The 14,145-nt window shown below is 38.7% G+C and overlaps 1 protein-coding gene across 2 annotated transcripts in view; it reads right to left on the bottom strand.

The window, feature by feature from the left end:
* Window positions 1-366: 366 nt before the first annotated feature.
* The window catches only part of LOC137133344 (glypican-6-like), a 73,367-nt gene continuing 59,588 nt past the window's right edge, over window positions 367-14,145 (bottom strand). For both annotated transcript variants that reach the window (XM_067516867.1, XM_067516868.1), the window contains 3 exons: window positions 2,548-2,684; window positions 1,350-1,525; window positions 367-883 (listed from right to left, as the gene is read on the bottom strand). In XM_067516867.1, the coding sequence (XP_067372968.1) occupies window positions 678-883; window positions 1,350-1,525; window positions 2,548-2,684 (519 nt within the window). In that variant the 3' untranslated portion in view covers window positions 367-677. The remainder of the gene's footprint in view (window positions 884-1,349; window positions 1,526-2,547; window positions 2,685-14,145) is intronic.

The raw sequence follows: 14,145 nt of genomic DNA, 5'->3' as shown, positions 1-14,145 counted from the left end.
TACCTACAATCTTGTCTTATGTCATGGTTGAAATGATAGTAAACCATAACATGAAGCAAAGTGATTAAGTGGCTGCATAAGCTCTAAAAACAAATATAAAACTTTGACAGTTTTGATGAATACTGAGTCATTTTTCATCAAAAAATCAATAATTGGCACCTTAAGTAATGACAAAAGATTCAATTAAAATTTTAGATGGAAACCACACGTTCCTGAATTTTATGAAAGTTATATCGTTTTCCTTTGTATTTGTCTTAAAATATATTAACTTAATGTGTCTCTTTAGGTGCATCAAATAACCACATTGTCACAAAAAATGCACTAAAAAGTAAAAAAAGTGCGCGTTATATTTTTCCACATGAAGACCTACATTGATACCTGCCATATGTGCAAGAAAAACTGTTTTCAATCTCTGAGGCAGAGTTTGTTAAGTCGGGTCGACATCAGTGTCAGATGATGAAGTGATGCCATAAAATATCAAGTCTTAGGATGGCACCGCATGATCTTTGGGAAAGTGGGAAATCATGATGCATGGCTGCTCACTTATTCAGAGCAGACTCCTCTAGCCTGGAGGCTGGCAGCCTGAATGCTGTCTGCTTGACTGTAACTCCAATCTGCCTGAATACAAAAACTGCTTAAAAAAAAAAAAAGTCCATGTTTAGCCCATTCCTCGAACATTATCTCCATTGTCGGTGGAGTGCCAGGGCTGAGAGGGCCAGCATGGTTGGCAAGGCTACGGAGGGTGCATGGAGTAGGGCAGAATCATCCACGGGCCCGCTCCGGTCGGCTTTCACCACTGGGGCTTCAGTGGTAGCATCTTCCATGTCTGTGGGGCAGACCTCTGTGCAGCCGCTACCACTGCCTGAACCACTGCCTTCATCACCTGCAACACCAAAACACAGGCCAGACGGAGCACATCACTGAAACAGCAATGTAACATTAGTCATCAATGCAACAAGATTCTACAGTGTTTTTCACATTAAAGCTACTGTTGTAATAAATAAAATCCACTCCATTTCCCTCCTCCACTAAACTCCACCCACTACACTCTGCCTCTTTCTGCACAGCATCATTTTTAAATTGCAAAAAAAATAGAAAACTGCAAAACATACTATTTAGGAAGAAATTAATTTAATTCTCTGATTGCTCAAAGGGTGACCCTCACTGCCAGGACAGTTCAATGAGTCACTTTAGGACATATTTTTACAAAAATATTTAAATTAAAAATTATTAAAACATAATGTTGCTTTAATGTGTATTTATAATATTGGCTAAAAAGACTTTTTTTATGTTGTTGGTAGTTACAAACCCAGAGAGAATCATCACCCAAGGTACAAATGACAGCTTACTTGAGTCTTGAAAGTAGATATCATTCCCATTGTAGGCATTTTTCAGCTTGTTCGTCATCACCCTCAGAGCCATGATCTGCTGGCGGATGAAGGTGTCTGGGCGGGTGATGTCCACTCCCACCTCAGGATTATTCACCTGATTTGTCAGTCCATCCCTTTGAACTTCTGGAAAGTACCTTTTAGGTTAAAACGCAAAAGACCAAATAAACTGAAAAAGTGCTTACTTAAAGGAAAAAAAAGCTCATAATTATGTTTATGATACTAGACAACATTATGATCTGATCTGTAAGGACTTGTCATGATCATAACTGATATGTATAACAGGACCACAGAGAGGCTAGCTAGATTTTCTGCTCTGGGATGTGGGCCTCATTTTCATGCAACAGGAGAATTGCTCTTTGAGGACAAAACAGCATTAGCAAAGTGAACATTTGACCTAATCATGTTGGGTAATGTTCTGACATACTTGGGAGATATTTCTTCGGGGAAAACATGTCAGCTGCTTGCCCTTCTACTATATAAGTTAGCAGAAGTCCATCATGTGATTGCACTGAAAGAAAAAAAAACTTTTCCCCATAAGCCCAGGTCACTGGATGATCTACTGTTCTGAAACCTGCAAGTAAAAGAGGTAACGTACAATGTCCTTGACTGTTTTTATTCTCTTTTGGGGCCTTACAAAAGAAATGAGCTGTACAGTAGCTGACAAATACAATACCAATATTTCTGTTTTGTTATACAATATCTCTAAGTAGTATAGCTGAAGTTATAAAAAAGAGTAGCACTAGAACTATCACCTCAGCAATCTTAGCATTTGCAGTTGTTGTCCAAATGCTGTATTTGCCTTAAAAGTTGGATTAAGATTAATAGAGGAATCACCATGTTGGTAGCACATTTTGAAGAAGAAAAAAAAAAATAGCATGAACCAAAATGCATAAAGCTTAAAAATAATATACTCTATATTAAAGAGTGTACACGTTGACAAAATTGCATCAGCTCTTGACTATTTAAGAGACCACATCCTTTTTATTCAACTGCAAAGTATGCCCAGCTCGTGCTCAGTTTCAGGCACTGAAAGTAAATAATCTGGTTCTTAATTCTAGGATTAGACTGATTAACATTAAGCAAGTTGAACAGACTTTGCACTTCTAAATAACCTTTTGTACTAGCCTGCATCAGCCACGGGTCTTAGAGACCTTACCTGCCCCTAGTGTGTCCATTCCAGCACTCTTCATCACTGGTATTTCCAGCGGTCACTCTTTCCTCCACACACATGGCCTCAGGAAGGTTGGACCAAAATTTCTTGGACAGCTTCAGTTTCTCTTTTATGTCAACCACCTACACAGAGACAGGGATTGTTACATGCGAGAAAAAAAGAATAAAACTTCAGTATGAACAAATCAAGTCAGCAATCCAGTATAGCTGTATAACTGATTCAGAATATGGGCTCTTAAAAAAATTATCTAGCAGGGAATTTGTTAAGTAAGACATTATTTCTCCAGAGCCAGAAAATGTATGGTCGTATGACAACAACCAACCCACACACACCTATTCCTTTGCTTGTAGCCCTTAGAGCATTAAAACAATATTACTCATTACTACATATCTTTGGAAGAGCATAGGAAAGGAAACAGACTGGCAGATATCCCTGACATCTCTGACACACTCAGTACACAGAATGAGAAATGATTGGTGTAAATTTTGCATTTGAGTCGACTTAACATTAAGGCATTTCTTGTAAACCTGTTACTCATCATGCACCTCATTTGTAAACTAAATATAAAACTGGCCCACTCGCCCTTATTAGCACATTTGAATCAAAGGAATTGCAAATAGTGCAGTTTAACACTGAGAAAACCTAACCCCTGACTAACAAACATTTTTTGGATTTAATTATTTTCCCGTGTTGACTATTAAATGCTTGCATCATGAAAAGTACCATCATGCAGGCTTGCAGCAATAATTTCAGCTCGAATGTCAGATCTAAATGTTTCTTTGCATCTTGGCCATGTGACACACTCAGATATCCTTTCCTGACTTGAGCCTGTTGAACCCTGATCTTTAATCAAACACGCAAAATTTGACATATTTCACTGAAGCTGAGGCAAAGCCTGATAGCAGCATGCTGGCCACATTATCTTCTTCCGTCTGACTTGCTGTTGGCTTACGTGAAATTGTAGTGAACCTGAGCAGAACATGAAAGGTGCTGTACTGCCTGTGTGACGCTGCTGTAGGCCCCGACACTGCTTTTGATGTGTTAATCCTGTCACACTGATGCCAAAGCACTTCAGCAGCTCTGACACTGCCCAGAGGGTCAAAGCTGCACTCAATGCAAGAGATTGACTGGCAATGTTTGACTAAACCTCACACATTAACTTTAGTTTAACAAGTCAGAGATTCACAGTTTCCTCAGGATCTGCCAACAAAACCAGGACTGCGAAAAAGTGTGAACTGAGAAACACTTTCATAATGCAAATATTTAATTAGCACCACCATTAAATGTGGTATTAACATTTGTCATGTAGCTTAAAGGTAATCAGCAGTTCACTTCCTATAATTACTTAAGTACATAACAGATAGATGAGTCGACCATGTTTACGTCCTCTTAAGGAACCTGGTTACTGGAAATCCTGCTCTACTTAGACTAAACAGTAAAATACATCAACTGAGAATAAAATGTTAAGTTCTGAACCCAAAGTACCTCAAATCACTAATGCTTAATACAGTAAAGTTTCAGCTGCAGAAGAAATGCTGAGCCCTTTCACACAATACTAAACATGCCCCTGGGATTGGTCTGCATCTCACTTCACTGCGCATTGCTTATGAATAAATAATACAACTGCAACAACCCTGGCATGCAACCAGCTCTGATGCACACTAGATGGCACTATGTCTTTGAAAAATGAGATGAGATGAAAGCAACCAGAGAGGAAACAGAGAAGGGAGCTGAAATTGAGAATTATAGAGGGGTGTTGATTCAAAAGACAACCCCGAATACAGGAGTGGAGAAAAATAACAAATGCAGATGCTTCCACACAGGTGCACTGCATGATACAATTGAGCAATTAACATCCAGTCATGCTCTTTGCGAACGTATAAAAATGCTGAGAAGGCGCAGCTCACTGAGATTTTGGTTGAACATGAAGAGGAAAGCATCTAAGTGACTTTGAACAAGGGTTCATTGTTAGGGCACAGACAGCAGGAGCTTCCATCACAATGACTGCTCAGCTAATGTGTGTTTTAATAGGAAGAGCGACTCAAGGGATATGTGCAGATCTATGGGAAAAATGTCCGTAAACACGGTCGGACACTGTAGCCTCCAACACACATTTGATGACTGTGATGCTCGTGTATTAGTGTGACACCTAAGGAAAAAAGGGAAAAGTAAAATGTCAATGCAGGGCATGATCAGTATGGCTGGAATGAGAATATCTGTCCCCTCACAGGGATGGCCCACTGCAAATGACTGCATAGTTGTTCTAAGTCATCACCTTTATCCTGTGATGAAACATTTCTATCCTGATGGAAGTGAGGAAATGTGTTTTGGAAGAATAGTGTCCGAGTAGAACAAAGCTACAATGCTCTGACAAGTCTGCCAGCACACGGTGGCCCAACACCTATGGCACGATAATGATTCTTTATTTCATTGGTTACCTGTCTCTAAATTCAAAATTTAAACCAATGACGTTTTCTAAACACATGTTAAAATCAAATATATTATTAATCATATTTCTATCCATTCCATTCACACTGATCTCCACATGGCCTCACATTTGCCATTGAAACCGATGTAGAGTTTGTAGGACGACTGATGAAAGGCTCAAGAGTCCATTCAGGAAAAGCATGTCGACAATATCTCTCCAACACGGTGTGAGGCAGCAGAGAGCAATGTGTGCAGACCAAACATTCTCATTTTATTCCAATACTTGACAGAGTTGATATTGACATTAAAAAAGAAATCACTATGAGGATCACAGACAAACCACTTCCCCAGTACCACACTGTAGAATGTATTTGTTTTCACTGACATCCTAAGAGATCACTAATATCATGATGTATGATAGCTGTTCCGATTCCTGATGACATTAAAGGTTGTATTAGCATATGATACCTATAGTTGTGTAATGAAGACTGACAGGGCAGTTAATAGAACCATTTACCCACTGGATGTGCAAGCCACGGTCATTTACGAATATTATTTTTTTCCTTGACAGGACTTCAATAATGTGTGAGCATAAGTAGGACTCTGCCACACTCACTTGTGTATGCCTAATGATTGTTCCAAGTTTGGGGATATTTCGAATGATAAATATATTATCCAATTTTTATATTCATTTTAAACCTGAAAATACAGTTACCTATATTCACACTGATGGAAAAACAGTGCAGTGTCAGTAAATGTCTATTAAAAGCTGAGCTGGACTTATGTATGCTGTGTACTGTTTTATACTGTGCGATATTGTCAACACCTTTGGAACTGAAATTATACACTTGAAGCACAATCCTTGTGTTGCTCTACACACTTCTTACACACATTTCATAAAGAACCCCAAACCAACACATCTTAATCTGTCTCTCAACTTCCCCGTTGTGTGTTGCTCTCAGCTTCAACCCCCACTGGTTCCTACACTAAATATGTCCATCTTTGTAAATGGCTTAGTGTATAGTTGAATTTTCCATAACAGCTGAGTCATTTCCTAAAGATTCTGAGCACTGTAGTTTTAAAGAAATAAGTTATTGAAACACAAGGGGAATGTGTTCTTTTTGATTACTTTTTTTCCAGCAGCAGATTAATCCACATTTGGTGCTCTAATTAGTATTTACAGCAGCAAGATGGTGAGTGTATTGTAATGAAGAAACATGTCATCCAGTTCAACAATGCAGCTCTGTAATGTGTATTAATAGTCTAGTGTGGCAGCAAAGTAGAAGCAACTAAATGTCTGGCTTTGGCTAGATAAGCACTACTTGATTCTGTGACAATAACAAAAAGACAAAGTATCCAAAGATGTCTTCTTTTATGATGCTTATGTGATGATGTTTAGCTTCAACAAGTAAATACATTATTCATGATTAAGCACAAATGTAAACCTGGAAGAGATAAAGCTGCAGCTCACTCCTTTCTCTCCTCAGCCTCTGTCTCCCAGCTTCCTGTCACAGACCGTATTCATTGTATTTCTCACTGTGTCTGCCTTCTTGCTATGACTCTACTCTCAACTTTCTTTGGTCTTTTTCTCTGTTGCCTCAGTCCTAAGTTAGAGTGAAGGTTTCATGGATAGCCGACCTGTGATGTTAGACCAGACTCCTATTCCAAAGAGCTTTGTAAGTAAAGCCTCTGCTATCGCTCTTTCCATGAACGTACAGCATAGTATGCTCAGTCATCTGTACTGGTATTGTAGCTATCCTGTTCCCCCTTTTCCCCATATTCTCAATCTGAATGTGTTTAGTACCACTCTCTAAATGAACTGTACCACAGTTTTCTTCTGTCATTTAATATATGCTGAATGTAAATATTAATTAATTAAATGATATACTGCATTTAGTCAAATGAGTGTTGCTCTTTGTGTCGCTTTATTTTTCAATCTGGAGCAGGACGTTTTGAAAATCACCACAAAACAGCACACAAACAGAAGATTACTTTAAACAGCACTGGAACGCAGCCTGTAAGGTATTAAAGCTCGCATAATGTAGCTTTCCAGGATCTAAGCGCATCCTTACTTTACCACAAATTAAATGCAGCCAAACATACTGGATATATCGCACAATGTTTACTCACTGTAAAACGTAATTGACTCACTCAAATGAACAAACACGTGGAAATGTTTACAGGGAATAATTATTTCCAAAAACAACAACATGGATCAGTGAGATAATGGTGTTAGCACGCTTCAAGTCTGTTTACAGACACGCAGAGTATTTCTTACAATATTTATCATTCTGTCTTGCTTTTGTGTAGATGCAGCTGAGTGCGCACACACACACACACGCACGCACGCACGCACACACACACACACACACACACAAAAAGTTATGAGTGTTTGTGGATGCATGCTAACAGGGTGGCAGCTGTGTGCCATCTTTCAGCTCAGCAGAGAAACGTGAGTGAGCTTTACTTTGACTGGTGGTTTTCAGATGCCCTTGCCTATTCTCAGATCAAAAGCTGACATGTCACTGGCTTTGAAGCTGCAGTCACACTCAGGGCAACAGCACAATACCAGCGCGGCCTGAGCTCTTATCTGGTCGTGGGATGATGCCCAGGCACGCTTTTCAATAAAATTAAAAAAAAAAAAAAGAAATATGTGCCCAGACTATCCCTCTAACTTTCAAACTGAAAAACACACACATCATGCTCGCAGCGCTTCCAGAGCTGAGTTACAGTGTTCAGCGTCTCCCCCGGCTGTTCTGTCAGTCGCTAAATCTACTTTGTATCCTTTGTATAAAAAAACAAGAAAATCACAAACACACACAGCTTATCAGGCACTCTGTCTTTAACAGTTAAAACACCTCTCTCTTGTTAGATTAACAATTAGCATTTTTTAAGCGCCTATCGGTTGGTGTTATTGCTGCTTGACACGGAGCAAATCCCTCTGCTGCAAGTCTGAGCTAAATTAGTGCATGTTCAGTCTAATCATAGACTCTGCAGCAGGTCTTACCACTAAACCACAAGGGGCAGACAACTCCACGATCAACTTATTTTCCCTGGCAACTGCTCCTCCTGTCTGCATTAAAATAGTTTTTTCATTTGATACAAATGCAGTATTCTTCCTGCATCTCAATTACAGAGGTCAGGGAGTTGGTCCTGCTCATACCAAGACCTTGGCCATGCCATGAGTCTCTCCCTGACCGGTGACCACTTTGAGGACAGACCAAATAGTTTCTCACAAGCAAGAGAGCCACAGTAAGAATAACTCTGCCTCTTCATCACATTCTTATTCGAGTTATACATCAACCACAATATTAAATCCACCTGGGGTTTTTAATGTCATGGCGGATCGCGGTCAGCATGGGCACTGTGACAAGTCAGCCACTACAAACCCCCATACACAGCGAGCTGCAACACAGTGACACCTGTCAGTCATGGCTAGCATTAACTGTTTCCTAAGCTGAGCCCTGATCAGCCAATCCTAAAAAATAATACACTCTCCTGTGTAGTCTGGGAGTATTGCGTGGTAAGGTAACAGATCTGCCACAGATCTGCTGCCACAGTATCGAATGTCTAGGAGCTGAGGCCTTGTGGTTGTATGTCCTCAGACAGGGCTATTTAAACTGGATGTCTAACACATTATAAAGACGTATTCATAAAGAGATAATTCTTTTAACCAGGATTTGCCACCTCACTCTAAAGCACATTTAGCATTTTAGTAAACTGGTAGAGTAGAATTAATGTAGGACTGATACAATAATATTGACAAGCCTAAAGCGTAGCAAGTATGTGACCTTTGTGATAATGTTTTGAGTAGCAGTTGTCTCCACTTTGTCATTTTCTGGAGACATAAACCTCAAAGGTGACTGGCTGTGTTGTTTAAAGCAGGTAACTAGCCGAGTGCATATAGATGTGGGCTCTTTTCAACCAATCAATATCTATCAACTGAGGGCAAAAGAAAATATACCTGCCCCAGTAGACTTCACAATAGATGAGACTCGAAAGATATCACCCAGCTGTTTGTCTTGCAGTACGCACACAGATGGGGATGGTACACCAAAGCAAAATGTGGTTGGAAAACAGCACAACCACTTGCAAACTCAAATGCGGATTGATACAGTGGTGGCTTCTGCCCTCTGTTGAAAGCACATTATGTACCTTGATAAATCACTTTTTTGGCATAATTCTGCAGGCCATCGCACTTTGTTCGACTCTTGATCACAACCGATTATGTCTTAGCATAAACATGCTAGCGCATGATTTAATGCAGGCATCTCAATAAAGCCTGATTTGGATCAGTGTGTATATCTTCCTTACCGTGCACCTCCTAGTGACAGCACCATCAGTGACAGCACTGTGAGACTGATTGTTATGCCGCTTCCTGGGAATAAATACATGACATAAAGTGAAAATCTATTGTTATTCAAATCTGGCTATTATTTTGCATTTGTTTTTATTTTGCTACTCGAGTTACAGACAGTATGGAAATGCCATGAGATCCATCTTAATGGTATGACTGACAGCAGCTGGGAAGATAATGCTGTCGAGGCAATAAACAAAAGTAATGAATATTTATCGCTAATCAATGTATCACAAACAGTACATTTAAGATTTAAAACTGATTCTATTAAGAAATGCTATACAACGTGTTAGTATAAATGCACAATACACTATATTTGATTTGCTGTGACGCTGTCCGACCACTTTAGCTTTGATGCTGGAGTAAGAGAATATATTTCGAATACAGAATAAAATCCCTCAGTTTTATGACTGTTACATGGGTCTTCATAAGTGTTGTAGGAGAAATAATCCATCAAGCATTTAACTAAATGTGACAGTGAATCTCCATATACCTTAAAAACTAAAAGAGTTCCAAAAATAGAACTGCGTAGTTACAAGGCATGCATAATTACAAACCCACAACTTTAGTCTCTTTAGGCTAATATGATCACTTCAATAATAATATTATTAAAGTAGACTTTGTTTTAAAAAAGCACCAAGAATAATACAAAAAAATATATATATATCTTATATCTTAACCTTAAAAAGGAGGTGCAGCAATCCCTTTTGAATTTGGCAACATTCTAATTAATCCTTCAAGTCAATATAAAGCAAAGTTTCTGTCCATGTTACACACATCCAAATTTCAATCCATCCCATCTTTTGGCTTTTGAATAACAATTTGCTTTATGACATTTACAGACTGTCAATTTATACAATAACAAAGGAGTTCATCTATGGCCATGTTTAGTGGCTCATTTTACACAAAATTGCCTCAAACCATTTGCTCAGTCCACTGATAACTACACAGTACGGAGATATTGTTTATCATGGTGAGCAAAATTTATCACACAATGATCCCACAGTAGGAAAAAAAACCCCGACAGAATATTGATGAAGCAGTGGTGAGTTTGCGCTTGTGATTCACCCAAGGCTACGACAAGAGAAGTTGAAAAAGGGAGATGATTAAAGGCAAGCTATGCTCTGTGGAGAACAGAGCAATCATTGGCAGGCCTGCTCTCTCCCTGCTGCCCTTGTTCCCCAAAGAGGCAGGCAGCCTAGAGTGTAATGGGGCCAGTGTGTTTCATTAATGTATTGACAGATATGAAAAGTAGCAGAGCCTTTATGCTGCTAGCATTAGTCGCTGAGAAAGAAGAAGCGATAAATGGAAAAATTATATGTGGAAAAAAATAAAGAATTAGCATACTTCATTCTCGCTCTGAAACACTTAAATATTTCAGTTCAGTTATTAGAAATCTAATTTTTTCCTCAATACGACCCTTGCAAATGATCCCCTAACCTGTTGTCTGCGTTTGCATTCATTTATATAAGCATGATTATGGTTAACTTACATTTATTCACAACTACAGAACCATCTATAAAGTCCAGATGTAACTGAACATACAATTTACTTACACTTGGCCATTTTCAGCTTGGGTCTTCCTATGCTAGATCACAAGTCTAATTTCTTGGGATTTATGTAAAGTAGGAGGAGCAGTTCTTCTCCAGAACTTGGTCTCCTGTGGCTTTTTGCCATGCTTGCTTGACATTGCAGCAAGAGGCAGAGTGAGGTAACCCTTCAACTTGTCGGGCATCAGCTCTGATCAGACACACAATGTGAGCCTGTGCCAGTAACATTCCAGTTGTAATGAGTTCGGCATGTATTTATACCTGTGTGTTTTTTTCTATACAGTTGTAGACACATATTAAATTTTAATACCAGGTGGAACTGAGTAAAACAAATTTGGAACATTTGACACCGCCATACCAATCTTTGAGAAAGTATTTAAAAAGGTATTTCTGATCGCTTTTGAGTCTTGGCAAAGGCAATTATTATGAGGTGTTCAACTAACAGTTAAATAGAATTTAACTGGTAAGTGATTATAAATAAACAGAAATAAATCTGATGGTTTTGAGACCTTGATTTATCTAATATTATTTACCCATCTATATCCACAGTTGTAAAATTTATATCAGCTCTATAATAAATCCTGAAAGTTTGATAAAGCAAATATACAGTACAAAACATAAAGCTTTGTAACATCTGGACCTCTACCCGGATACACTTCATTGAATGCATGTGACTCAATAAGGAAAGACCAAGGAAAAACCTAAGCCAAATCAACCTGAGATCCCCTTCCTCACATAATTTCTGACAGATGTTTTCATAGCTACAAGCTTTTTACTTCTATTACCTCAGTAGAGTTCAGACCAACATATGACTTTGTGAAGCAGTAAGTTTGCAAAACCAGGTAACACAAAGAGAGCCAGTGTCCATGCTTATCAAATTGCAGAACAATAGGTGGGATAGGTGAGCACACAGCTTTGGGAAGCTCAAAGAAAACTTTTCTATACAATACAGTTGTGTTGCTTTTGTCAGGACAACCAGTACATACAATGCACAATACTGGGTATTCTTCATGCTTGCTTGTTGTAAGGCCGCTCTGTCTAAAATTACCCTAAGCTGGGTCCTGGGAACTTTCTTAAATTTACTATGGAAAAGACCCCAGTTTTTGATTGCCAGATTTTTGAATGGGCTTTGGAAAATATTGAAAGATGTGTAAAATGCACCAGGAAAGGTTTTGGACATGCCCTATGTTTACCACTACAGGCATAGAGGTGTGCATTAAAATGGTTCTGACATTCACTCACAGAATAAATAAGTCTGGTATATTTTCAGTGCTGTCAAATGTTTACTACTTATGCTTTGTTTTTATTAGGCCTGCAAGCAGCTTTCAACCTAGTTATAAGTGAGGCCCAGGGCTCCTATTCTGTCTGTCTCCTTGACAACATTACTAGTGTTGCTTTGTGAATGACAACAGTGAACTGGATGCTCTGAGTGTTGCACCTTTTGGCTTGTTACAGCATGTGTGATGTCTTCATCTCGCTACAGGACTAAGGCACCAAGTGTTAGTGTAGCTGTAACCCCAAATATCTGATAGCACAGTTGATGGCCTGTCCCCCTTTATGTCTTGTTGTGTGTTTTGAGGTGCTGCAGTTAATTATATCTCACCTATTCACATAAATCTATGGATGTGTGGTGAAGAAGAGATCTACTTTCAATACTCTCCGTTTCTATAAACCTAGGATTAGTACAGTACAGTTATAACAGTGTGCAATATATGTTTCTGTAAGTCATCTACATGTTTACACACCCTAAATGCCCTTTCTTCACACTCACACAGTAACATATGTTAAAATCTTAGCACTGCCTATAACAAGGTTGGAGCAGCTGGGGTAATAGGTGCATTGCACAAGCTGACCTTCAGTGTGGCACTGACTGTGCCGAATGAGTTTGAGCCTGTATGCCACCTCTGTGGGCTTGCAGTGCTTTACTGTCTGTTAGGAAATCACACTGATAACTGGGAAGACACTGAGCAATGTACTTGCTTTTTAGCCAAACCAACTCAAAGGCAGACAAATCATCACATCTGAATTTGAAATGCAGACGTTTTTTTCATCATCATGAAACATTATTGAATAAATCCAACTTTAGTGTGTATTTATTTAGTGCTTCATAATACATATTAGGGCTATCAATCGATTAAAGAATGTGATCATGACAAATTGGATGACTGTTCGTAGTTAATCACAATTAATTGCGGTTTTATCAATGTAGAATTTACTGCAAAGGGACATTTTTTGAGTGTTATTACTTTTATCGACATACAATAAATAGGTTGTGATAATTATCACTGAGTGAAGTTTAAAAAGAATGGCAAATATAGAAATCATTCACTGTCACTCACTGATCCTCTCACTCCACTGAATCACGGTACAGCTGGTAGAGGGAGGTGGGCTGGTTTAGAGTGGGGGCTGCAAGTGAATCCACCAGAACTTGGCCTTTTATTAAATTATGTGACAAATGAGGCAAAGTAGTTATATTACCATACAAGCATGCTCAAAGCAATTAGCTCACTCACTATGGTTAATGCAAATACTGATGGAGTCTGGTACATGGATGGTTTATACTTTTTTGACAAGCTTTTTATTAAACGTGTCTTTGATTTTGATTTGTGCGTACAGTAAGGGCCACAGACATCAACTGAGTTTCTTGCCTCAGCTCCTCTCTTGTCCACTGTGTATGGGGAGGATCTGAACCCCACCCTCATTTAGAGACAGAGATTACAGGTAGACAGTGGAGAGACTGCATTAAAACACAACTGTAAGTACTAAGTACTCTTCTGGTGTATTTTAGGAGTCTTCCGTTAGCACATCCTAGAATTATTTTTTAGAATTATTTTTTAGACCTTCACTTCTATTTTTTGACCCAAGAGGTGTTTTTATTATTTTGGCCCATCCATTAATTTTAAGTAGGGTGTCCAAAACATTAGAAGCACCTTTTAATATAACGCACACCAATACGACTGACAATCACCACCCACTGTGAGCTCAATTCTAAACACGCAGAATTATTTACTTTCTGAAAGTTTTAACTTAGAAATCGAGAAATTATAACCTTGGAGTTAAGAGTAGAAATTGTAGCAGAACTGTTGTATTAGATTGTAGAGGTTTACCTGATAAATTGGCCAGTGAACCATAAAAAAGTTCTAAATGCACTGTAGAAATTAACTTTGAAAGGCACCACATAAAAGATGAAACAATGCCTTTATAAGCATTATCCACCTTTGTTTTGGTTGAAGTTATCACAGTGGAGTC

Source organism: Channa argus, chromosome 9 (assembly GCF_033026475.1).
Source record: "Channa argus isolate prfri chromosome 9, Channa argus male v1.0, whole genome shotgun sequence".
Lineage (NCBI taxonomy): Eukaryota > Metazoa > Chordata > Actinopteri > Anabantiformes > Channidae > Channa > Channa argus.
The sequence above is the reverse complement of the archived record's forward strand: the minus strand, read 5'-3'. Positions and strand labels throughout refer to the sequence as shown.